This window comes from Crinia signifera, chromosome 9 (genome assembly GCF_055691185.1).
Source record: "Crinia signifera chromosome 9, ASM5569118v1, whole genome shotgun sequence".
NCBI classification, from domain to species: domain Eukaryota; kingdom Metazoa; phylum Chordata; class Amphibia; order Anura; family Myobatrachidae; genus Crinia; species Crinia signifera.
The window spans coordinates 13,712,614-13,740,047 of NC_139225.1; the positions used below are offsets into that span (position 1 = coordinate 13,712,614).

A 27,434-nucleotide genomic window follows, 5' to 3' on the forward strand; every position below is an offset into this window, starting at 1 on the left:
AAAAGACGCTGGATATTGTTGCTGAATGGCCTTGCGCATGTACGCTATGATCCAGGCGCAGTCTTCCGATAATCGCATGGTTTCCCAAACATTTTTGAATCACTGTACCGTAGACCAGGCATTCCCAACCAGGGTCCTCAAGGTACACCAACAGTGCAGGTTTTGTAGATATCCATGCTTGAGCACAGGTGACTTAATTAGTACCTCAGTTATTTTGATTTAACCATCTGTGCTGAAGCCTGGATAAAACCTGCACTGTTGGTGTGCCTTGTGGACCGTGGTTGGGAATGGCTGCCGTAGAGTATCAGAATTTTGGCCCCTTAGGCTCAAAAAAAGTAGAAAAAATATTAAGTAAAGTAGATTGTGGTTATAGGTCATCCTTCGGGTCAGATATGTGGTGAGGGACATAATTACTTCTGTGCACATATTTTATGATGGTCAGCCGCCAGTTATTAGCAGCTGTTTTATGTCTACATTAAATAACTGTAACAATTACATCTGTGGGGACACTCATTCCACGGGGACCTCGGGCGACTATCGCCATGTGCCAGGTCCGCTAAGAATAGGGCGTGTGCGCACACCCCATTCTCGGCAATGGGACGTGCAAGCTTGTGAGATGCCAGCGCGCCCCCGCCAGGAACTGCGATACAGCGGACTGGCAGAGTCTGGCCCCATCTGTAAGTGGCACCAAGTTGTTCCTAATTAATGGTTGCACGTCTTTGTTACAGAGTGTGCCTGGTACGCAGGGAAGAGAAACACTAAGGAAGATGTGGAGTCTCTGCTGAGCTCTGTTGTCAGCACACAGGATTTCCTACAAGTAAGTCATGTTTGTTTTTTTACCTTAGCGGCCCCGGTGGGATAAGGAGAGGCAGCCTCCAGCTCAGCAGCAGGAGTCCATGCGCACATGTTGGTAACAGACCGTCTCCCGGAACACCCCCACTACCCCGGCTCCCACAGGTGTTCCACTGTAGCTACTGTATTCCCTCTGCACACGGTCAATGGTTCCTCCCACTCAGACGGAGGGTGGACCCCAGGCCACCACCGTCCCTATATAGGAGGTGGCTGGGAAGCGCACATTATTAATGTGAGCGGGCTCGCTGATGTCCGGGGCAGGCCTGGCCTCTGCCGTCATTGTTAGGGGCATGGCCAGCACCTACAGAGGTACTGGGCTTCCTTCCCCAAGCTCCCCCTTGCTCGTAGCAGAGGGGACGTACGTGCCGGACCGGTTGTTTTAGCAGGGCACTGCTAAAGGGCAGGGCACGATTTGCCCTTTAAAAATTGTCCCACCTAGCGTGAACACTACATTAAGCAGGCTGTGGCCTACATAAGTGAGGCTGTAATGGATGCGAGGCTGCTGCCTGCCCAAGCCTCTGTAGTTTCTATTCTAGCAGCTACATGCTTTGGCTACATTCATAGAAAGTGGAAGTTGAATCCAAACGCGCCCTGGAGGTGCTTCCATCTTCCTTGCACTGTCAGGGCATACGAGTGATCATCTACATGGATAATCTCCTGCTACTAGCCAGTTCTCAGGAGGGTCTTCTCGTTCATCTCCAACATATCCAAGCCATCGTGGTCTTCTTGCAGAGACACTGGTTGTTGATAACCTGGAAGAAGTCCGCTCTGATTCCGTCCACACGGATGTTACACTTGGGAGCCCTGCTGGACTCCAGGGTCCAATGTCTTTTTTTTTTTCTGCCACTGGACAAGTGTCGCCTGCTACAGGGCAAAATTCGCCGGTTCCTTGAACCACCCAGAGTCATGTTTCATCATGCCATGCGGATTCTGGGCCTCATGCTCTTGACATTCAACATGGTCGCGTGGGCTCAATTCCATTTTGCGCCCCCTGCAAAGGTGAACTGCAAAAGTGGTATGGTCGGCCTCAACATCTCAGGTCTCCCACTATGGTAGGTCCTGTACAAGGAGGCGGGGTTATAGGGGAGAGGAGCCAGGGATGATGGGAAGTCTTAAAGCTTTAGGGATTGGTGCCCGGTCCTCTGGATCTGCCTACAACCCTCAATGTCAACCCTGTGGTCCCAGGAACCTGGAAGAAAGCGAGTTAACCAAAGGTAGCTTTGCCATAACTTCTCTTATTACAAACAAGGGCTTTATGGAACAGGTAACCGTTTAAACAGATGTATATTACATGTAGGTGTGTTTGCAGATTATAACTATATTTCTGCTTTTATGATCCCACAGGGAAATGCTACTGGCATCTTCATATGAGCATCTACACCTAGTTGCATATATGTAATATGTATGAAAAGTGTGCAGTAGTTTTTATCCAGTCTGAACGGAGGCTAGGGAGGACTTGGTGATAGTGTTGGTGCAAGTTGTATAATAAAACCACCAGATGGAATTATACCCGGACTTGTTTTTTCATCCTTGCAGAAAGTAATGCAAGATAGAGTAAGGCAGTAAAAAAATGTATAAAATCTTTTCATGGCACCCCCTAGGCCAGGCATGTTCAAACTGTGGCCCCCAGCTGTTGTGAAACTACACATCCCAGCATGCCTTGCCATAGTTTTAGCATCCCCCAATAGCAAAACTGTGGCAAGGCATGATGGGACTGGTAGTTTTACAACAGCTGGAGGTCCGTAGATTGGACATGCCTGACCTAGGCTAAAAGTTTCTCATTAAAAAAATATTAAGTTCAGTAAATTGTGTTTTAAATGTCATCCTTAGGTTTAATTAATTAAGCACTGACAGAGGGGACACTGCTTAAATCCAGTGTTCAGTGACCTGGGATTGCAATGTAAAAGGGGTTTTAATTTGTATGTGACTCTTGCTATAATTGTTGTCTCTACCCAGGAAGGCCTTTCAGGCAGTGAGGAATTCCTTTATAAGTGTCTTCCGCACTGGAACGGGAATCACCGCTCCCAAATATTGGGCCTCCTCAGCTGGATTTCGCCTTTCTCTTCTGCAGGTGGGCAAAAGAGGATTTAATCTATTGTTATACTGATATTAATGTCCAATTCAATAGAATACTCAAAGTAGATAGTTTTATTTACCTTGTATATTTTTATAGGGCAGGCTGTATCATGTGGTATATAATAGTTTGAGTTTGGCACTGTATCCCCTTCCTATTTATTTATTTAGTTTTTTCTGATTATATGTCTGAGATCAATGGTGTTTAATCTGTAATCGCTTATTCTTGTGCAAAATGTCATTCTAAGTTGTTGTTTTTTTTCCCCATTTCAGAATTTGAAAATGTATTTATGGAAACCCTGGCGCAGCTCTTTGTCTCCTCATCGCTATATTTCAAAGTGAGTTTTTGTATTTCTTAATCATACTGTCATTTCTCATAGAACTGCGCTACCGCCTACATAAAGACATATGATGGGTACACATTGGGCAATATTGTTAACGATACCGATTTATTGTTAACAACAATTATATAGACAACACTGCATATACAGAGTGGGCGTCCCGGAGAGGTCACGACAAGATATCAATAACTATGATAAGGGTGACATTATGACCGTTTTGACGTTCTCATCTCCATCTGTTACTAATCCGCCATATCTGTTAAGTTTGGTGATGACGGGGAAGAAGTATTTACACACGTTGGATGTATACAGTATGCCGCTAATTACTTTATATGAAAGCTAAATGTTATCGTCTTTGCAGCTCGATGCGTTGAAGATGTTGAAAAAACTTCTGCGAAACTGGTTGATCAGACATTCGGTCAGCGTGGAATTTGGCAGTGCCAACAAGTAAGACGTACTCTTCTGTCCTGTCTTATCTTTCCTTATGTAAACTAAGTTACATACAGATGTGTCCTCATACACCTACATGGTGAGAGATTCCTGCCTTAATTCACCTGTATTGCATTTTCTCCCGGTGCATTCAGTGCACTCGGTACTTAGTATTATTTATTTTTGTTGACAATGAATTTGCATAAAGTCACAAATAAAGCACAATGATGTAGGGTGCCGGGCAGCATCTGAGCGAGTGTTCAGACGCTGCCCGGCAGTCTAATCCCGAAAAACCAGGATTGGAGACTACAATCCTGAGATTGAAATCCCGGGATCCCCCCGATCCCGGGATTTGGCCCCCAAAACACAGAGATTTGCTCCAGCCTCCTGCCAGACACACATCTGCAATGCTCCCAGTCAGGCTCCTCCAACCACCACCCCCCCCCCCCCCCCCCCCCCCCCCCCACATGGGTCTCTGTTCCCCTACGCAAGAGGCGAGTTTTCGCATGTGCAGATACAAATTCACACTTTTGTAGTGGTGGGGAAACGGCATGTGCGGCGGCTAAAACAGGGTGGCTCGCGGCCGATGCAGGGTTCACCTGGAACCTTGAAATCGGGTGAGAGGCCGGCGCAGGGGTTAAACAGCGAGGGTCGTTTGTTTTCGTCGATCCCCACCGTTTAACCCCCTCTCGGACGCATTGAATACAGGCCATAATATGCTAATCAAAGTGGTTTCCCGATTCCTTTTTAAGGTTTGGGGATGGATATTGCACTTAGCACAAATGGCTTCCAGGCTGCTTATTTAATGTTATGTTTCTCTGGTTCAGAGCGAGGGAGTTTGAAAATAAAGGGTGGAACTGTATAAACATTTGCCTTTAGTCTTTGCTATTTTGTTATAGTTTAAATATGTGTCTATCTATCGGTAACCAGCTTCTTGGTCAAGCAATCTAGTGTGAATGTATCTTTGTTATTCAGCAGTGACACCTCAACCTTGATGGCCGCTGTGGACAAGATCATCCAGTTCACAGGCCGGCTGGGTATTCTGGGCCTCGAGTTGCATGACAGTCCCCTAATCCTCCACTTCATCCTGGACTTCTATGCACTGGTAAGACTAGTTATTACTATACCACTTCCTTGCTCATTCTGAATCGTATGCTACTTTGATGTTGTGGTGAGTAAAAACTAAATAAACAAATGTTTGGCTTTTCCTGATCAGATTTTAAAGGCTGATAACTTTGCATTCATTAAAACTTCTAAGCTCCCTTACATGACAGCGATACATAATTGTTGTTAATAGGACACAGAGCAGTCTGTCATGCCTAGGGCACTGATTAATCCCCTCCGCTTTGTAGGGTGAGCCAGTGGCACAGTGGGCTGTTGACAACTGTCCCATGACTTGAGGAACATCTCTAAATGCTGGCAATCATGTGCCGATGGTCAGGGTGATTTCACATTGTCCCAGACCATGCCAGATTGCTGGCGCACACTGTCTGATGTTATGAATGATGGAAATACGTCTCATTCCGTCCATCAGCATCGTTGACCCATGCAGCACGTCGTTCAACCAAAAGTTTTAGAGTTCACTGAGACTGGTGTTGGGGAACCCTGCTCTAGAAGAACATTATATACAGTATCCGCTTCCTGAAAGAAAGCTGTGCTTCTTGCGTACGGAGTCGCAGGAAAAGGCTCTTGTGGAAACATTTTTCTGTGTGTGCCTAGTTTTATTAAATATAACTTTCATAAATGTTTCAATTTTTAAAGAAAAAAAAAATGTCCATAATCGAACTCGGGTTTCCAGCGAGTAGAGCGGCGCAGTTATCCACTGGCCAGCATTGCAGCGATGGCTCGCTGGCTGCAGAGGAAGCCAGAAACCCCTGCAGGTTAGGAGGACAATTGTTGCTTGCCGCTTCCCTTCCTGATGTCATACAAATTATTGGTCGGCCAAGGTGCAAAGTGGACACATTTTTCCCCATAGACTAGGATCTGTTCATTCAGACCCTGACACTTGCAGTTATCCTTTTGGGGTCTTAAAACCTTTGGGTTCATATTCTCTGGTAGATAAATGTCTCCCCTTCCATAGGAACCCAGGGGCAGATTTATTAAGCTTGGAGAAGAGATAAACTGGAGATAAGTTAAAAGGAGATAACGCACCAGCCAATCAACTCCCAACTGTCATTTTCAAACACAGTTCATTGGCTGGTGCTTTATCTCCTTTTGCCTTATCTCCAGTTTATCTCTTCTCCAAGCTTAATAAATCTGCCCCCCAGTTCTGAGCCGATTGGACCACTGAAACCGGAGAAATTCAGCTTTAAGCTCATTTGAATTTATCCATAGGGTTAAGCTATAGTAATTCTATATTAGCGTGCTTTTACATCAACGCTGCTGACACTGTATACAGTAACCCTATAATTGTTTGAGCCCATGCTGCACACATTAGTAATGTCCACACTGGAGCAGGGCTATGAACACATTACAGCCCTGGGGTGCCTCAGGTTGGTGGTCCAAGACCAGATCAAATTATGGTCAGTCATAGGCAAAACCAGTGCTAGTGGCTGCCAATCCTAAAATGTGGCCGATCCAAAGTACCTCTGTAACCACCACTTAATTGACCCGAAGGATGACCAATAGGCACAATTCACTTCATTTAAGATTGTTTTTTTCCAAATTTATCAATAATACATTTTTACTGCATGCTATAGTATAACAGTATGTATAGTAACCCCCTTCATTCGGTACGCTGGACCACAGCACGGGAGTGTCGGTATATTTAAATCCTCAAGATCCTGGATACAGGAGGAATTTGTCTGAAGAATGAAGTCTGATATCATTGTTCCAAAACTGTCAAAACCCTTGGTAGGGAACGCAGGGCTCTTGTTTGATCTGATAAGCAGCCATTTCAGCATCAATGAGCGGTCTTAAGCTGGGGACATACTGGGCGATAAATCTCTAACGATATGGCCAATGTCGTGAACTATATTGTTTGCATATCGTCCGGTGTGTAAGTTCAATATCGTTAATGATGTTAACTGTACCAGCGGTGGCGCGTGAGAACGGACCACAGCCATTATCCCCTGGGTACACACGGGAATCCTGTGTACCCAGCAAATTAGATTTTATAAAGTTCTTTAAGTCCTTTTGGTGCTTTCCTAAATAGTCATTTATAGTAATGTTCTGGGTTGTTTTATGGAAAATAAAGATCGTAATTATGATTTGGGTTTAGGATACATGTATTGCTGACACAATCACAGTACCCTGTCCTATGTTATAAATTATATTTATAGCGAAATTCTTGTCTTTGAAAAATAATTGGAAATGTACCGGACCGGACAGCAGTGTTTAATCTGTCTGCTTCCAACCCCCATGCAAGTGTTCTAACGATTGCTCATATCTGCTGATATCTTGCAGCGCTCCATTTGTGACTAGGATCGCATTATAGTAATAAATACTAGGCTGTGTGACTCCTTTATAAATACTTCATCTTCTCTCTGAGTGACACAACCCCTTTCCATTCTCTACAGGTCTGTGATATGTATGTGCGTTTTTCTCTGGCCATGATTGTCCTTCCTCCTGCGCGATTGTTCTACGCTGCTCTCCTCTGTACAGATGCTGTGAACCTCAACCAGCTCTGTTACATTATGTACAGGTATGGTGGTCGGAATTAGATCTCACACTGTGCGGTGTATTCAATGGTTTTTGCGAGCTGTGACAGCGAGCAATGCTAACTGCTTGCTCTCTGTCACAGCTCGCAGGGTCAGTATTCAACTGGCCCCCTGCACGCAATGTTTCCCCCTCGTTAGGTTTTTGTAGAGATGGAGAAACGGCGTGTGCGGCCTCTAAAACTGGCTAAATGTAGCGGGCTCCCTACATTATTTATTTATTTAACAGTTCCTGTATTAGCCGTGAGCCTCGCTGTTTTGACAGCGAGGGTTCCCCCGGAACATTGAATAGTTTGAGCTGCCGGCGTGGGGGTTAAACAGCGAGCATCGCTTGTTTTCGAGGATCCCCGCCATTTAACCCCCTTGCCGGCAGCATTGAATCCGGCCATTTAACGTGAGGTATAACTGATGTGAGCCTTTTTCTTTTCAATATATTACAGGTACAGGGAGAACCTCTTGACGGCAAAAAGAAATGAGAGACAGAATGTTGTAAGGGACAAGATAATGGGGTAAATGTAAGGGTTGGGCGTCTCTTACGTTAAGCTGCCATCCCATTGACCTATTTCTTCCTGTCTGTACTTAGGGCGGCGTCCCGTTTGCTGTCAGCAGCCAGACATTTGTGGAGTATAACCAGTACCTGAGTACCATGGTGGGTTGCCTGTGGACGTCACAAGCTTTGCAATATGACACTCATCCTGAAGGAATCAAGATTGCGCCAGAAGTGTTTGAAAAAGCCGGTGTCCCTCTCAATAAGAAGCGTTTCAATATCGTGTTCCACCCGGCATTAATGAGTTTCGCTGCCGCTTTCGTACAGGAGGTAAGCGAATGTAATAGACCGGTTTGTTACTCAAGTTCCATAGACACGTTTTTGCTCAACGTGCACGGCCAGCGGTGAGGTGCACATCGCCGGCCGGAGAATCGCTCGGTTCATACACACTGAGCGAATGTTTCCATAGTAGGAGACTCTGGGAAGAAGTTCACTCCCTTACACCCAAATAAGACTTTTATCCTTTTTGGAACTCAATAATACTAATCTTGACTGTTATTGAAACTATATTACTCTATTGGATCTCCTAGATCAGGGAATGGGGAACCTTTGCCGCCCCCAGCTGTTGTTTAACTACACATCCCATACGCCCTGCGGCAGTTTTGCTATTTGGCCATGCTAAAACTGTTGCAAGGCATGCTGGGATGTGTCATTCAACAACAGCTGGAGGGCCGAAGGTTCCCCATCCCTCTCCTAGGCGGAGGGGGAGTAATTACCGCTGTGTTAATATACCGCGCTTGTATGCTTTAACAGGGGCTTAGATGTCTCAATTGCCCTCATGTGTCAGAAGGGGTCACCCTTTATCAACAGTCTGCTCCAGCTGCTTCAATATATGGGGTAGAGGAAGCCGCAGCTGCTGTGATCTCTCCTGAGCCACCTTTCCCGGACCGTTGCCATCAGTAGCCAGTGAAGCCAGTCTCTCGTCTGCGGTTTCACAGTCTCAGTAGAGAAGAATGTTGGCGGATGGACAAAGGCGTGGATAATTCACATGATCAAGAACAAACCAATTTATATAAAAGGAGAGGACAGAAGAAAGGAAAGACGAGTAACAACGGTGGCAGGGATCGGGCTCCTGTGAGGGGGAACTAGATCAGGAGGGTAGTGAGCAGCAGGAAAGCGGTTTCCTGGTCTCACTTGCTGCCAACAGATGGCAGTGTTTCGGTGACACAGACATGTATATAGACACATAACATTTCTGTGCTCTTTTCAGAAGCTAACTTTTCTTTTGTTTCCCCTTTTCATTGCAGAGGTTTCCAAAAGAAAACCTATTTCAGCTTAATATAATCCAGGTAACCCCTCACTATTCCAACAGCATTATGTGCCCCAGTTTCCTAATTGTAATGTGTTACTGTCTAATGTTGGAAATGCAGTTCAAATGTCCAGCCACCTGTGTAAAACTGATCCATGTGAGCAAGCACTAATCATTTAAGGCAGTTTGCCCCAAACTGGCAGTGAGATGTATTATACTGGCATATATCATTCTGGACGCTCACCACATTCAACGCTCCAGGGGAATCCTCGCTGTCAGATGACGGCAAGGATTCCCCCAAACACCAAGTCTCGCGGCTAGTGGAGGGAGCCCGCTGCATTTAGCCGCGAGCCTCGCTGTTTTAGTGGCCGCACACGCCATTTCCCTATCGCCACGAAAACCCAGCAACGTGAAAATACTGATCGTGCGAGCTGTGACAGTGAGCAAAAAGCATTGAATACACCCCAATGGGGCAGATGTGTTTAGCTTGGTGAAGTGATAAAGTGGGAGGAGATAATTCACCAGCCAACCAACTCCTAACTGCCTCTTTTTAAACATAGCTAATTGGCTGGTTGGTACCTTACACTTTATCTCTTCACCAAGCTGAATACATCTTCTGCTATTATACTTAATGCAATGGTTTTTTTCTGAATTTGTAAACAAGAAACCTTTAGCCTAGGGGTCTGTTGAAATAAATTGTAATAATCGAAGGAGCAGTGATTGAAAATTGTTTGAGAATCAGCAATTTAGGGTCTTTCTAGTATAAGTAAAAACCAGTTTACAGAGAAAAGAGAACAGAAGTCTCTGTGTATATGGGAATATACCACCACCTGCCCTAAATCCCCTCCTGAGACGAACAATGAATCAATCTCCACCATAAATTCAACCAGTTAATTATAAGATATGTCACCTTCTGAAGTACTCTAAAACGGGTGTGGTATAGGGGTCCGATAGTCGGGCAGTCATTAGCCTGACGTCGGGATCCCGACTGGCCGGACTCAGACAGCGTGGCCAGCGCAAATAAGCCCCTTGCAGGCTCTCTACGCTCTCCGCCTATTCTATTCTCCCTCTATGGGGGTCGTGGACCCCCATGAGGGAGAATAGCCGGTGGCCGTCGGGCACCTGGCTGTCTGTGTTTTGACAGTCGGGATCCCGACGTCAGGTAAATGACTGTCGGGGTCCCGTCCGGCACCCGTCTAAAACTAACGTTTGAGATGCCACATAATAAATAAATGACAACACTAATTAAAGAAATATCGTCATGCATCCAATAACAACCTCCTCCTCCGCTACGGCTTGACCCATTTACACAGCTGCTGACCCGGGTGTTTGCGGCAGTGTTAAAGGGGTATTAGTAGCAGCAGAGGCCGAATGCAGCGGTGCTTTTGGCCGGATAAATGTGCAGAGCAGCAGTGGAAGTCATTTTAGGTAGATCGCACAAAAAATAAAACACGTGGAGAGCACTGAAGAAACATTTTGCATAGTGCACTAATCCATTTCTTATTACAGGGTCAGTACTGGGACGAATACATAGATTTTCTCCACAGAAATGGAATTTGTGATCTTAAACTTTTCATAGAAAGTAGTGTGAATCGAGTGAGCTCCAAGAAGAGTCTGGACGATGAGCCGGTGTCACAGTCTTCACACTTACAATGAGTCTGCAGAAAACTACCGGTCCGGACTACACACTGACTTGTGATGCATATACTGAATTTCAGTCTACAAACAAATTGTACATATTCTGTAAACTTTGTTACTTTTAAGATTTTTTTTATTTTTTATTATATATTTTAATGGAGTATTCGATCCGTGATGATTTTTTCCGACAGTCGGGAAATCTGCACTTTACATTCGACTGTCGGAAACATCGTCATGGTTGGAAAACATATATCACACACACACAAACTGGGCCAAATGTAATAGGGTGAGAGATTTTGGGTGCGTTTTCCCTTTTTTTTTTTTTTTTTAAAGCAGCAATCAATTATATTGCAAAACCAGGTTGATTTTGCCATATAATTGATTGCTGCTTTAAAAAAAAAAAAGGAAAACTCTCCCAAAATCACTCACTTTCTGCAACTCTCACCCTATTACATTTGGCCCCACATGTTTTGGTTGAAAATGCATCTGATTTTGACTGTTGTCTCCTGATGCAGATTGTACTTTTAACAAAGTTGAACTTGCATTGGTGCAATAAAAAGCAGCCGCTTTGAATAGGCTAGCTCAAAATCTAGACAATATTGGAGATCCTCCTAAATTATTGCAAGCCTGTATCATACTGCAGAGTTAATTTTTGGCAGAAGCAATATGCAGAAGATTGCAAGCCTTCGCCGAGGAAACACTGTAGGCATCATAAATGTGTATGTACATTATACAACTGAATTAGACGATCCACAGCCGATTCCGACAAAACAGATCTAACTTGTTTTAAAGTCCGTTCTGTTTTGTCGAAATCCGCCATCAATGCTGTTGGAAACTGCGGAAGGCGCTATTTCTCCTGACTGATTACATCTGATATTTAGAAATATAAGTAAAATTTTTTTTTTTTTTTTTTTCTTATAAATAATAAATGCTTTTCAATTGGTTCATCAAACCAATAGTTTTGTGTTTTTGTTGAGTATTTTTTTTCTTTAATAGAACCAAATAATGGGAACAATTTTAATTAAACTGAAAGGTGTAGTCTGTAAGAAAAGACTGAAGGAGAACCAATAGGTTTTTGGGGCACACTTTATGTAATAATATTGTTAATTAGTAAATGTACAGATGATGGTAAATAAAACGTAACTTTTAATATTGTGCTTTAGTCTAAAATAAATTGCTTCAATATGCTTATGTCTGCACCCCTTATGTATAACTTATGGAGTCTAAAAATAGTAATGGAAGACTCCTGCCGAGAATTCGGTCCAATTCACTAAAGTGATACAAGATGCGAAAATGTTTTAAAATACAAATAACAATATTATATATAATACAGTAATGGCAAACAAATGTGACACTGGACACGGCCCACCACCACTGGATTTTCCACTGCAGTGTCGGCACCGTTGGATAACCACTGCTAAATGCAGAGAGGGGAGAGGGAGGAAAGGGATCAAAGTTGTTGTGGCTACACCTCAACGGTACGGATGGACGTACTGTACCAGTAGTTAAATACAGCACTGGATATTCCCTGTCGGTCTCCCATACAGGTACTAATCCAGCCTATCACTGCTTAGCTGCTGTGTTCGGATGGGTTACAGGCGATCCAGTGAGGTATGGCTGTATACCCTGCCTGGTTATTTCCGATGTCAATAAGGTGGATGAGTCAAGGTGAGCTTCTGCTGTTCAGACAGATCAGAGCAGAGCAACCCTGTTACCATTGAGCATTGCAGGGATGGTCGCACAGACTGGATGAATGAGAGAGCCACGAGGTAAATAGTATTCGTAGTTGAAGGAGGTGCTAACAAACATCATCCCCATCTCTGCTGTCAACCATCATGCTCGCATTGGATGGCTTGATGAGAGTCAGAGGGTCATGCGATAGCTCCTCTAAGGTGAAAAGGACACAGAGATAGAGGGGATATAGAAATATATATATACTAGGAGATTCATCGCGCCCTACGGGCGCTCTTCACACCGTCGTAAGGGGCTGCGCCCCCTTAATTTGTGAACGTTTGTATATGAGAAATATGGTTAGAATTGTATGAAAGATGCCTGTATTGCAACTTAGGTGTCCGCGAATCGCGGGAGGGGGGGTCGCGGAGGGTGCCGCGAATTGCAGGAGGGGGGGTCGCGGGGATGCCGCGAATTGCAGGAGGGGGGGTTGTGGGGGGGTGGATGCTGCGAATCGCGGGAGGGGAGGGATTGCAGAGAATCGCGGGAGGGGGGTCGCGGGGTGGGTTGCCGCAAATCGCGGGAGGGGGATTACGGGGGCGGGGGTTGCGGCGAATCATGGTAGGGGGGGTCGCGGGGGGTGTGCCGTGAATCACGGGAGGGGGGGTCACGGGGTGGGGTGCAGAGAATCGCGGGTGTGTGTGTGTGTGTGCCGTGAATCGCGGGAGTGGGGGTTGCGGGGGGGTGGGGGGGGGTGTGACGCGAATCGCCAAAAGAAAAAATCAACACAGAAAGGTCAACACATGTAAATGTTGACATAAGTGTGGCACTTCATTGGTGTCCATGTCGACACATGAGAATGAATATGAAAACATTCAAAAAATGAAAAAAAAAACTTCAAAAACTCATGTCAACCTTTTTCATTGTCGACCATAGCCGTGCCAGTGTTTTGCATGTGCCATTTAATCCTGGGGCTGCCGCGAATCGCGGGGGGTGCCGCGATTTGCGGGAGGGGGGGGGGGTTGCGGGGGGTGGGTGCCGCGAATCGCGGGAGAGCGGGGTTCATGGGGGTTCCGGTGGGGGGTTGCCGCGAATTGCGGGAGGGGGGGGGTCGCGGGGGGGGTGCCGCGAATCGCCGGAGGGGGGGTTGCGGGGGGTGTGACGCGAATCGCCACAAGAAAAAAATCAACACAGAAAGGTCAACACATGTAAATGTTGACATAAGTGTGGCACTTCATTGGTGTCCATGTCGACACATGAGAATGAATATGAAAATATTCAAAAAATGACAAAAAAACTTCAAAAACTCATGTCAACCTTTTTCATTGTCGACCATAGCCATGTCAGTGTTTTCCATGTGCAATTTAATTCTGGAGCTGCCGCGAATCACGGGGCGGTGCCGCGAATTGCGGGAGGGGGGGTCGCGGGGGTGGGTGCCACGAATCGCGGGAGGGCGGGGTTCACAGGGGTTCCGGTGGGGGGTTGCCGCGAATTGCGGGAGGTGGGGGGTCACGGGGGGTGCCGCGAATCGTGGGAGGGGGGGTTGCGGGGGTGTGTGACGCGAATCGCCACAAGAAAAAATCAACACAGAAAGGTCAATACATGTAAATGTTGACATAAGTGTGCCACTTCATTGGTGTCCATGTCAACACATGACAATGAATATGAAAAAATTAAAAAAATTAAAAATAAATCTTCAAAAACTCATGTCAACCTTTTTCATTGTCGACCATAGCCATGTCAGTGTTTTGCATGTGCCATTTAATCCTGGGGCTGCTGCGAATTGCGGGGGGGGAGGGGGGAGCCGCGAATCGCGGGAGGGGGGTCGCAGGGGGGGTGCCGCCAATCGTGCAAGGGGGGGTCGCAGGGGGGTTCTTTTTGCCGCGAATCGCGGGAGGGAGGTCGCGGGGAGGGTTTTTTTTTTCCCGCGAATCGGGGGGGGGGGGTGTCACGGGGGAGGGTTTGCCGCGATTCGCGGGAGGGGGGGGTCGCGGGGTGGTGGTTATGCCGCGAATTGCGGGAGGGGTCGTGGGGGGGTTCTTTTTGTAGCGAATCGCGGGAGGGGGGTCGCGGGGGTGTTTTTGCTGTGAATCGCGGTAGGGGGGGTCGCGGGGGAGCGGGTGTTTCTGCCGCGAATAGTGGGAGGGGGGGGCGCGGGGGGGGGAGGTTTTGCCGCAAATCGCGGGAGGGGGGCGCTCACCTGGTGGCTGTGGAGTAGCAGTGCTGGGCAACATGGGAAGGCAGTGGGTGTCTGGCACTGTCTGTGGGCTCACTGGGCTGGTTCTCTGTCACATACCTCCCAACATGACCCTCTCCAGGAGGGACACAATGCTCTGTTTCTAGACTTCCCCTTAATGTATGATTGCCATCACCTGTTTTAAACAGGTTAATTTCTCAGAAAGGTGTTCAGCACAGATGAAGGCAATCACACATTAAGAGGAAAGTCCAGGAACAGAGCGTTATAGACACAGACACCCACTTTGAGTGACAGATGTAGCCAAATATATAGGAGATATTGAAAGAATGGAAAAAAATCTTTTTCTAAAATTAATTAATAGAAAAAGTGAATAAATGTACCCACGGTCCCAGAAATTGGGGAAAAAAAGGGGTTAATGTTCCTGGTGTCCGTGTATGATTACTCTGAACACCAAAAGCACACCGGGGAGTCAAAATGCTGAGTGAGATAGTAGGACTCTGAACATTAGTGGTACGGTCCTTTATAGCGTTATGTATGGCATATATTAAACAGAGCACAGACTGGTGGCACTCATGTAAGTCACCCAACTAACCTCACTGAGTAGTCTGGGTGCTGGATGATAATTTTTGTGGTACCTGATGATTGCTAATGGTACAGTCCCTGTTATAATAGTATACAGTGCTCACAAAAAAATCTCCCAGATGACCACAGAATATGGACCCTTGTGTGCTAGGACAATGAAGCCCTACATAGGTATTAGCACAAAATAGTATTAACTGATGTTGGAATGTCTTAACTAATACAGTTCTAAATGAAGGTCACTGGATATTCAGATAGTAAAAAATGTTGAAAAAAATTTGGTATTTTAACGCGCAGAGAGTTTGCATACACACAGGACCAATAAGTTGGTTGTTAACCTTTGATGACACATATGCTTCAAACCGGGAGTACAGGTTTAAGCATTTAGATATTCTGAATATATAACGAGCGTACATATGTCCGTTCAGGTATGGTGAGTTCAAGGTGAAAGCACTTCTATGCAGGTATGGTTTAGGCAGAGAGATATGACACAATTGTATAGTGATAATGCCTTGCAAAGATAGATAGTTGAACACCTGTTATGGAGTTAACTGGGGGTTAACTAGGTCAAGTAGTGGTAATTGACTCAAACACCCGCTAGGTGTGCAGACAAAAGAAGCCGATTGGTGATCTGCGGTTTAGTAGGAGAGTATATAAGCAGGTAATATTAAACAGGGGATGCCCAGAGCACATACAATCTATTGTTAAGGCTGGCAGCAAACGCTCTCTGAGCCCCGTTAGGTATCAGAGAGATTAGGCACAGTGTGTAATATACCGGTCACGTAGGAGACCAGGGTATGGGGAATTACCCCGTTACCTAAGCCGGTTGCGGCCGGCGATGGTGTCACAGGTATCCGTTCCGGGGGATGAGAAGCGGGAGTCCCCGCTGGTGATTGTTCGTTGGTGCTGCAGCGCCGGGTTGTGAGGACGGATAGAGAGTGACTCCGTCCGAATCTCTCCTCTCCGCCGACACTGGTGGGGGCGTATGAGCTTGGTCACAGGGGTATGTGGGTGGCTTGGGCAACGGGGAATTACATATAGTGGGAGTGAGCCAATGGGAAGGTCGGATAGCAGAGGCGGGCGGCTTCTAGCTGTTGTCATATAATTACGTATCTGGTGATCGTGGCCGCGGGACAAAATAAAGCTTTAAACGATGGCTGCGGGGTTGATGATGAGAAGTAAGGGACAATGAGACATGAAATAGAAAGAACAGAGAGTGTATATATTTATCTCTATAACGTGAGACTAGTATGGCATATGGAGAGAGTACCATGGAAGGTATATAAAGGTAAAAGGTTACATGTAGGTTAGTAATGGTGCTAATTAATAATATAGCATAGGATAAAGCACAATGGTATGTGTATTAATGTACAGGTTGATCGATGGTATATATGGGATGGGGTATAATAGTAACAGTGTCCCCAGTATAGATTGATAGTAACAAAAAATGTTATTATTATATTTGGGGGATCCTGTAGTTGGGGGTATAATGTTGATGAAAGAGGTTGTCAAAATGTGGGTATAGTAACGCAATGGTGACAGTACAGGCTGGTGATATAGTTGATGGTATACATGTAAGATATGACACGCGAAAATGAGCGTTAGGATAGGGTCTAATACCTATATAATTGCAGGCGGGGAGGGTTTTAAGGTACATGTTCAAAACCGGTATGAACATTTATGTACGATTGTAATACACCTTGTGATAACTGCAGATTGGTACATGTCAGGAGGATACATAAACTGATGATTGTCTACGTAGATAAGCGATATATATATATGCTTTTAAGTACGGCATCAATATTACAAGGGAAAGTATCCACTTGGTTGGTGTGGAGGGGAGTTTGGGTTATCAAATTCCTATGGTCAAATAGAATATTGTGGAAGGTGATGTAAAGTCCTCATAGGAAGGCGCTGAAGTTAATGTCCTCATTGAGGCCCATTGGGGCAAGTGTCCCAGTGATAGGCTGGATTAGTACCTGTATGGGAGACTGACAGGGAATATCCAGTGCTGTATTTAACTACTGGAACAGTACGTCCGTCCGTACCGTTGAGGTGTAGCCACAACAACTTTCCTCCCTCTCCCCTCTCTGCATTTAGCAGTGGTTATCCAACGGTGCCGACACTGCAGTGGAAAATCCAGTGGTGGTGGGCCGTGTCCAGTGTCACATTTGTTTGCCATTACTGTATTATATATAAAATTGTTATTTGGCAAACTATATTTTAAAACATTTTCGCATCTTGTATCACTTTAGTGAATTGGACCGAATTCTCGGCAGGAGTCTTCCATTATTATTTTTAGACTCCATAAGTTATACATAAGGGGTGCAGACATAAGCATATTGAAGCAATTTATTTTAGATTAAAGCACAATATTAAAAGTTACGTTTTATTTAACATCATCTGTACATTTACTAATTAACAATATTATTACATAAAGTGTGCCCCAAAAACCTATTGGTTCCCCTTCAGTCTTTTCTTACAGACTACCCCTTTCAGTATATATGCTGAACTTTCTTTGGGAGCACCACCAACCAGCAATCGCTAATCAGGGGTTTCCCTGAACAGCCTTCACTTATGTTGGTCTATATTAATTAACCAGTACCATTGAATTTACAAATAAATAATTGTCTTTAAGCCTGTGCCAACCAACCCCCTATCTCAATCTAACAATTTTAATTAGAAATTCACAATTAAATGTATTATGTTTGACACAATATTGATGTAGCAAGGTTTCCCAACATTGCAGTCTCCTTTATGTACAAAGAAATTGTGCTTAACGATCATTTTTTCTTTTAAGTGCTCTCAGCTATTATAACTAGGGGAATCAATGGGATCTAATCCCCAGAGTAGACAGGCAGTTTTTGTTTCCTTCCCCTGGGGTGTGCCCACTTAAGGTACATAGCTTCAGACATTGCCCCGCTCAGAATAGATCTTCCAAAGTGGGCATTTGAAATATCTAAAGAATAAGGAGTCAAGAACATATCGACTATGTAGCCCCTTAACAAATAATGTTTACTGATGCTTGAGTCTTGGGATATTCAATCACCGGCGAGTATCTCCCGTCGGGCCCTATTCAATGCTGTCTTCCCAGACAGCAACTCATCACTTCCCGGCCGCAACTCGCGGCCACTCCCCGGCAGGCGGGAGATTGAACCCTGCCTGCATGTTCTCGGTCCAGCTGACCGAGAACGGGAAGGGGGGTATTCCATGTGGGGGTCACGGCAGTCAAGCTTGCTCGACCGCCATGACCCCCACATGGAATAACCCCCTTAGCCTAGGAAGTCAAAAATGTCCTGGTTGAGTATGTTTCAATCTATCCTTCTCATGCACATAAGCAATCCCATTCCTTGATCCCCCTTTGCTATAGTTTTGTGGGCATACGACCTTTCCTTGCACCTGCAGGCAACCGATCATTTGTCTATATAGAGTACCGTTTCGGAAAACGATACTACCAGTCCAGCGTATGCAACTTCTCTTCCTCATCTTTAGGTTGAGCAAAAAAGAATGGAAAGAATTTGACTCTTTTTGTTATGAAATAAAAAAAATATTGAAATGTTTTATTCTTCCCATAACAGCCATGAGAGCACAGATTTGTTTGAGGAGGGAGTGTTGACGCATGTCGACTTGTTCTTATGGATAGTTGTACTTTTATTGGCATTAACATTGTTGACATAGGTGAAGTAAGTTCCTCATTTTCTTTTGTATCAATTGAACGTTTGATGCGTGAAATGGTTTGTATAGGATATTATGAACGTACTTAATTTGTACACAGTTGTATAATGTACAAGATTATTTTGAGGCAAAACAAAAAAAATTACTTAAAAAAAAAAAATAAAGTTGCTGACCCAAACCTTGTATTTGTAGATAATCCACGATTACGATATTGTTATTTCTCCTTCATCCACTAGGTGTCACTGGAGTTACACTGGGGGAATAGAAGGCGACCACAGGGAGCATGGGCACTTTAAAAAATTAATCAGTGTGACCAACTCCTCCCCTTCTACTTCCCCTCCCAGGCAGTATTAGATCGTGCCCAAAAGGGAGCAGGTCACATTTGGCTCATCTCCTGGGCTTTTTGTAATTAGGGTATAAAGCAGCAAGTTTTGCCTTTGAGGACAGGCAGATAGTTGCTGCTACTATCTGCCTGCGACGTGGGAGCCTGCCGGAGGCTGCTGCTTATAGGGTTTGCGCCCGGCTCCCTGGCTGACAGAGACCACAGTCTCTGGAGCTGTAACGGGCGCCGCTCACACGAAGCGTGCACCCGATCCTCCCCCAGCCCCACCGCCGACGGCATGGCCGCAGCACTGTGAGTATTACCCTGCCTTCCTGTTAGAGGAAGGTCAGGGACACAAACGGCAGTGCAGCAGAGGTTTTTTTAAAACCAGGCGCCATTATGGGTGACGGAGCTGCCGGGCGGGGGGCGGAGTCACCGCGCGGTACTTCCCAGCAGGCCTTGGCATACCCCAGCGGTCCTGCAAGTCACGGCGGCCATCTTGGACATTTGGCACGGCTGAACACGCTGCTGGAGGCTCCACTGTTGCGCTGCAGATCTATCCTGAGACTGCAGTTGGGTGATCCCTGTCCCCTGGTGACCGTCCTGCTGAACGCTCTATCCGGTCTGTGAGTTACAGTGGGGATTAGAGCTAGGTGGAGACAGTTTGGGCTGTGTCTCAAATAGAGCTATAGCGCTCCTAGGTATATGCCATAGCGCTGTACAAAGCTCTGTGACAGCTCTTTTACTTTTACTGTCTCTCCCTTCCAGTATATATTGTGGCCTATCCTATACCTACTCTCTGTGTTCAGTGTGGTAGTGTGTGGTGATTACTGGGTGTTCTGTTTACCATGGCAGGGGGTAGCTCCAAGAGGGTTACTTGCAAGAAGTGTGCTGTAAAATTTACACCTTCTAAGGAGGGAGACTCTGTATGTGATAAATGCGCTGCTTTACCCCCAGCTCCAGAGTCCCCCGTGCATACCCCTGTTTGGGCATCACAGTTAGCTGATGTAATGTCTCATTTAGCTTGCAAGCTCTCGGCAGCTCAAAAGGACAGAGAGACTTCCAGAACTAAACAGGCTTCCTTGGCTCCTGCTGTGCAGAGTTTAACTAAAGCCTTGACCCCAGCAGAGGGCGCCATTGCTTCATCTTCTAGGCAAAATCCCCCTCCCTTACTCAGAAAAAGGGTAATACAGCCCTCTGGGGATTCTGGGGAGTATGAGGATATGCCTGATCTGGAGGAGGGCGAATTTGCCCTTCCAGATAATTATGATGATGATGACGACGACGTGGAACCTGAGGCTCAGGCGTTGTGTATGCAAGAACCGGCCCCAGCCACTCAGGGCTTGGAGGACCTTATACACATGGTTAAGATTGCCTGCAAGGTGTCAGATGACGCAGACATTCCTGCCCGTCCCTCTTTCTTTGGGAAGAGACAGAGGCAGGCACCCACCTTTCCTCCAGCGGAGGAGGTTGGATGAACATATTTTGCGGGCTTGGAATCACCCTGACAAAAAATTCCAGGTACCTCAGCGGTTTCTGGCTGCCTATCCTCTGCCACCAGAGGGTAGAAAGAGGATTGAGATACCACCAGTAGTGGACTCATCAGTCTCACGACTGTCTAAAAAGACTGTTCTCCCGGTGCCGGGTGCAACCACTCTTAGGCTAGTTTCACACACTCCGGTTTTGACCGGACGGCAAAAAGCAAGACACACTTTGTCCGGCTTTTTGCCTGACAGTTGTCTCTTTCACATGCACCGGCTCCGTGAGCCAGTGCTATGTAAATTTGAGGGTAAAAACTGAAGTGACGTCAGTTTGGGGGCGGTGGAGAGCTAAAACCGGACACCAAATGACCGGTGTGTGTGAAAGGCCCCCATCGCCCTCAGCACACACTGACCTGTGAGGACGGGACGGCCACGGCACGGCAGCCGGACACTGCAGTGGAAAGATCCGGCTGCTACCCGGCGGCCGTGCCGTGGCCGTCCTGTGTGAATGGACACATAGCTATCCATTACACACTGCAGGGACGGCACGGCTTTTAAGCCGAGCGGGATTTCGCCGTCCGGCAGGAGCCGGACAGTGTGAAATAGCCCTTAAGGATACTTCGGACCGTAAGTTGGACATTTTTTCTGCAGCTGGAATTATTCAGCGTCCGGCCCAGGTCGGATGCTGGGTAAATAAGGCCATGGGGGTATGGGCCTCTCAGATCCTAACAGAGGTTCGTGAGGGCTCTGACCCTGCCTCCATTGTTCAGCTTGCTGAACAGATCCAAGAGGCATCCATGTATTTAATAGAAGCCTCTTCTGACGTCTGCATGGTTGCAGCCAAGGTTTCGGCATTATCCATCTCAGCTCGCAGAGCTCTCTGGTTACGCCAATGGCAGGCTGACGCAGAGTCCAAGCATGCGGTGGAGGCCCTGGCGTTCAATGGGGAGGTTCTTTTCGGGCCGGAGCTCGACAAGTGGATCTCCCAAGCAACGGGAGGTAAGTCCCACTTCCTTCCCTCAGCAGCTCCACCGACTTCACGCAGGACCCCTCAAAGGCCCTCCTTTCTGCCTACGGACAGATTCAGAGGTCGTTCCAGAGGCGGAGCTCCATCTAGAGGTTCCAGAGGACGAGGCAGAGGTGCCTCTGCAGCTGTCCAGGAGCCCAAGTCCACCAAGCCAGCCGCATGACTGTCCACGGTCTCATCTGGGGGATCCCAGGGTCGGGGCCCGACTGCTGTCCTTCTGTCACATCTGGCTGCAGTCTTGTCAGGACTCATGGGTAAGGGATCTGGTAACCCAGGGTTACAAGATCCATTTCCGGTTGCCCCCTCCAAACAGGTTTTTCAAGACCGGTCTCCCAGTCTCAAGAGACAAGGCGCAACTTTTGTTGTCAGCAATCAACAAGCTGCGGACAACAGGAGTTGTGATACCAGTTCCCGAAGATCAGCGTACTCAGGGATACTACTCCAGTCTGTTCCTTGTACCGAAGCCGGACGGCTCGGTGAGGCCCATTCTAAATCTCAAGGATTTGAATCCGTTCCTACAAGCGGTCAAATTCAAAATCGAGTCCCTGCAGTCGGTGATACAGGGAGAGTTCCTGGTATCCTTGGATATCAGGGACGCGTACCTGCACATCCCTATCTGGCCTCCTCACCAGGCCTTCCTCCGGTTCTCTATACAGGACCAACACTGGCAGTTCCAGGCCCTGCCGTTCGGGTCTCTCATCGGCCCCCAGGGTCTTCACCAAGGTGATGGCGGTGATGATGGAGGTCCTCAGGGCTCAGGGGGTTACCATCATCCCCTACTTGGACGATCTTCTTCTGAAGAATCGTTCAAGGGAGGCTCTGTTGTCCAACATACGGCTCACCCAGGAGACTCTCATCAGTCATGGGTGGATTCTGAACATTGCAAAGTCTCAGCTACAGCCGTCTCAACGTCTTCTCTTTTTGGGGATGATTCTGGACACCCAGCAGATGAAGGTTTTCCTGCCGCCCGACAAAATTCAGTCCCTGCAGGTCCTGGTCCGGTCGGTCTTGCGACATCCACAGGTATCTCTGCACCAGACTCTTGGGGACATAGGCGAATCTAGGGGGTGGTCCGGGGGTGCACAGGACCACCCATTAGCCCATTTTGTAGCTGAGGACCAGGGCTTTCCAACAAGCCCAGCCCCATGTCTCTAGCCCCCTGGAAACCGGAGATACGGCCAGGCAAAGCTGGAACGTTTTTCCCTATAGGATAACATGGGACCCGCTAATTCCGACCCCCACCCAGTTCAACGGCTGCCATTTCCCCCTTCGGCATCACTGAAGCTGGAGGTTGATCTCAGTCGAACCCAAATCGCTGGACCTTCAATCTGATACCAGGCTGGATCCATATAGGTTAATTGGTTTCAGGGATATTGAGGTTAAAACGTTTTTTTTTTTCATTTCTTAAATGTAATTTCATGACTGTTTATGTTCTTTGAGGGCAGATTTCTCTGGAACCAAACAGGCCAGTTTCACGGGACCAAAAGCATTCGAAGCCAACTCAAAAGTTCTTCAATATGATACTGGTCTCGTGTAAATGTGTCAGTTGGTTCCGAAGATATAGCTGGTTGGTTAAAGGGGGGTAGGGAGAGGGGAGTGGTTGTCTCTCCTCCTCACACCAGAAAATGCAGGGACTAGGCTGGTGTATACAGGGTCAGCCTGGGAATGTCCCTGCATGATCCTGGGACCATATTCCCGATGGAAAATCCCTGCATTTTCTGTGAAAGGGGTATTATTTCAAACAGCCGTGACCTGCAGTGCTCTGAATACAGCCTGGCAGCCCCCTGCTCTCTGCCCAGCTGTCAATGACTGTCACCCCTGCAGCTTCCGCTCCAATTCTTCTCCCCGCTTTCACCTCAGCCCGCCCCCCCCCCCCCTTAATCATGTGGTGCCGGCGCCCGGCGTGCTCCCCCGACGTCATGCACAACAACAGCACGCACCGCTCTCCATCTCTCCCTGCAGCAGCAGCGAATGCTCATATAAAAATTTACAGTAAGTGGCACATTTGGGGGCATTGCTTAAGGGACACTACAAGTGGCGGTATGTGGGGGCATTATGCATAATGTGTGGCTTAATGTGTAAGGGGCATTACGGTGTGCAGCATCATGTGTAAGCAGCATTATGTGTGCAGCATCATGTGTAAGGGACATTATGTGTGCAGCATCATGTGTAATGGGTACTATGGTGTGCGCGGCATCATGTGTAATGGGTACTATGGTGTGTGGCATTGTGTAATGGGTACTATGGTGTGCGGCATCATATGTAATGGGTACTATGGTGCCATCAAGCAAGCACCCCCTAGCAATGAGCATGTAGATAAGCAGCACTTATGTGGCAAATACGTAATGGGCATTACGGTTTGTTATATAGTATGTAATGGGCATCATGATGTGTGGCACAATGTGTAATTGGCATTACGGCGTGTGGCTTTATGTGTAATGGGTATTACGGAGTTTGTAAAAATGTGTAATGGGCATTACTGTGTATGGTCTAACGTGTAATACCACACCCCTTTTTGTGATACCACGCCGCCTTCCCATGAGGCCACGCCCCCTTTTTGCCGCGCGGCTACGCCGCGCAAAGGTCCGCCTTCTATTGTGTCTGGATCTGGGACCACCCATTACCATAATTCTAGATTCGCCTATGCTTGGGGAAGATGGTGTCCTCCTTCGAGGCGGTACAGTACGGCCGCTTCCACTCGCGCCAATTCCAGTTGTCTCTCCTTCACCAGTGGTCAGGGTCTCACCTGCATCTTCAGCAGCGGGTGACCCTGTCTCCTCGAGCCCGTCTGTCCCTGCTGTGGTGGCTCAACTCAGCAAACCTGCAAAGGGGCAGGAGGTTCGGCATATGGGAGTGGATTCTCCTCACCACAGACGCCAGCCTTCGAGGCTGGGGAGCGGGAACGCTGGAACACCAGTTCCAGGGTTTATGGACGAGGCAGGAGAGCTTACTCTCCATCAATGTGCTGGAACTCAGAACAGTCTACTATGCTTTTCTACAGGCGGGACACCTGCTGCGGGGCAGAGCAATCAGAGTCCAGTCCGACAACGCCACAGCCGTCGCCTACATAAACAAACAGGGCGGCACTCGGATCAAGGCGGTGATGAAGGAAGTAAGCAGGATCATCATCTGGGCTCAGGACCATGCTCAGGCTTTGTCAGCAGTGTTCATTCCCGGAGTAGACAATTGGGAGGCCGACTTTCTAAGTCGGCAGCATGCCCACCAGAGGGAGTGGTGCCTCAACCCACAGGTATTTCAGACCTTAATACATCATTGGAGTTGTCCTCAGGCGGACCTGATGGCGTCCCGCCACAACTTCCAGCTCCCAATATACTTCGCGCGGACTCGAGATCCTCAGGCCGCAGGGGTGGACGCTCTGGTCGCTCCTTGGCCGTTTCAGTTTGTTTACCTCTTCCCTCCCTTTCCGCTGATACCTCGGGTATTGCAACGCATTCGCAGGGAGGGGGTAACAGCGCTTCTGATAGCGCCGGATTGGCCCCGGCGAGCGTGGTACACCAACCTGATCGACGAGCCATAGCTGCTACCGCCTCAAGAGGACCTCCTCAGTCAGGGTCCTTTCATCTACCCAGATTTAGGACGTCTGCATTTGACGGTGTGGCTGCTGAGAGGTCCATCTTGAGACATGCAGGTATCCCTAGGGCGGTAATACCTACAATGATGAGGGCCAGGAAGGAAGTCACCTCCAGACACTATCATCGGATTTGGAGATCCTATGTGGCTTGGTGCGACTAGGGGACGCAGAGTGTCCTCTACTCTGTTCAAGAAGGCTCGACTTCTCCTGTTTTTACAGGAGGGTTTGAACTCTGGACTTAGGCTGAATACCCTGAAGGTGCAGGTGTCAGCCCTTTCAGTTTTTTTCCAGCAACGTCTAGCCCTCATTCCTGAAGTTCACTTTTTTCCAGGGGGTGCTGAGGCTTCAGCCCCCCATTCGTCCACCTACGGCTCCCTGGGACCTGGAGTTGGTTCTCAGATATTTAAGATCATCGATATTTGAGCCGTTAGAAGAGGTGGATCTTCGATATCTCACTTGGAAGGTAGTTCTTCTCTTGGCTCTGGCCTCGGCCAGACGTGTTTCGGAATTGGGTGCGCTTTCTTGTCGCTCACCGTTCCTCCAGTTTCATCCGGACAGAGCGGAGCTCCGTACCAGTCTTTCTTTTCTTCCAAAGGTGGTCTCAGCGTTCCACGTGAACCAACCCATCGTGGTTCCAGCATTCACAGAGGCTTCACCTGAGGATAGGTCTTTGGATGTGGTGAGGGCCCTGCGTATTTATGTCTCTCGCACGGCTTCTTTTCGCAAGATGGATGTCTTGTTTGTTACCTACGACCCGGTGCGTCGTGGATGGCCAGCTTCGAAGCAAACGCTGGCCAGATGGATCCGTCTGACAATTCGTCAGGCATACCTTGCTGAGGCTCAGACGCCTCCTGCTAACATAGGGGCGCACTCCACCAGATCGGTGGGTCCTTCATGGGCGGCTGCCCGTGGGGTATCCCTGCAACAGCTCTGTCGAGCTGCGACATGGTCAGGTCGGCACACCTTTGTGCGATTTTATAGGTTTGATACCTTTGCGGCACCAGCTTCTCAGTTTGGCCGCTCTGTTTTAAGGGGATCTGTTTTAAGGGGATCTCAGCGCTCACCCACCCGGGTTGAAAGCTCTGGGACGTCCCCAGTGTAACTCCAGTGACACCTAGTGGATGAAGGAGAAACAGGGATTTTGTACTTACCGTAAATCCTTTTCTCCGAGTCCACAGGTGTCACTGGACGCCCACCTCAGCGCTGTTCTCCACCTGTTACGTTCAGTGTTAGGTTCCTATTGGGTAACCTCTGGAGTTTTCCCTTGTCAGGGTTATATAAAAATGGTTATTACACACCTGTCTCGTCTGGTTTGACTCTGTGTGTGCGGTTGTTTTTCATTTATATCTTTTTCTACTATAAGTGTTGAATGATGTTATGTTGTGATGAACCTCCTCTCGGATGTGTGTTATATCTTTCTGCTCCCTTTCGGGCACGATCTTTATGACTGCCTGGGAGGGGAAGTAGAAGGGGAGGAGTTGGTCACACTGATTATTTTTTTTAAAGTGCCCATGCTCCCTGTGGTCGCCTTCTATTCCCCCAGTGTAACTCCAGTGACACCTGTGGACTCGGAGAAAAGGATTTACGGTAAGTACAAAATCCCTGTTTCCTTGGTGATGCAAAATTTTCATCCCCCCGTAAAACAGTCTGTGCAGATTTACAAAGAAATGCGGCTTTATATTTTTTTTTAATATGGTTTACTATATTTTGTAAACAATTTCTTCACATCATGTTTTTCTCTTTTTTCTAATGTAAAAGTTATGTTTTAATATATTATTGTAATTATTTTGTCAAGTTTTCACCCCAAAAAGCCTTTAGTCTCTTGCCTTGTAAATTGCAATAGTTAATCATTCTGGGAACACCACCAACTGCTGTGAGATACTTACGGCCGGATATGTGCGGGCCACCTGTGCGCACACCTTCTGCGAAGATCACACTTACCAAAGAGTTAGCACAGGTAGGGGGCGGCCTTAGGGGGAACACCCAGCGTTTTATGTACGTCCCCATGAATGATGTCAGCGTCCGCTCCATCTTCAACAATCAGTGGTGGAAATAAAAGTCGGTTTACACTGACTTATTTACGAAGGGGAGAGAAATCGATCAAT

General features: G+C 47.3%; 1 protein-coding gene and 1 pseudogene across 1 annotated transcript in view; one reads left to right on the top strand and one right to left on the bottom strand.

Annotated features, from left to right (window-relative positions):
* Positions 1-11,942, top strand: part of CENPI (centromere protein I) — a 36,363-nt gene extending 24,421 nt beyond the window's left edge. Inside the window, exons 12-21 of the mRNA XM_083161063.1 lie at positions 729-817; positions 2,809-2,923; positions 3,199-3,263; positions 3,628-3,713; positions 4,671-4,800; positions 7,214-7,338; positions 7,792-7,840; positions 7,935-8,168; positions 9,146-9,187; positions 10,657-11,942. Of these exons, the coding sequence (XP_083017189.1) occupies positions 729-817; positions 2,809-2,923; positions 3,199-3,263; positions 3,628-3,713; positions 4,671-4,800; positions 7,214-7,338; positions 7,792-7,840; positions 7,935-8,168; positions 9,146-9,187; positions 10,657-10,803 (1,082 nt within the window). The 3' untranslated portion in view covers positions 10,804-11,942. The remainder of the gene's footprint in view (positions 1-728; positions 818-2,808; positions 2,924-3,198; positions 3,264-3,627; positions 3,714-4,670; positions 4,801-7,213; positions 7,339-7,791; positions 7,841-7,934; positions 8,169-9,145; positions 9,188-10,656) is intronic.
* A 349-nt stretch (positions 11,943-12,291) lies between these two features.
* On the bottom strand, positions 12,292-12,410 carry LOC146039880 (5S ribosomal RNA; annotated as a pseudogene).
* Between the last annotated feature and the right edge of the window lie 15,024 nt (positions 12,411-27,434).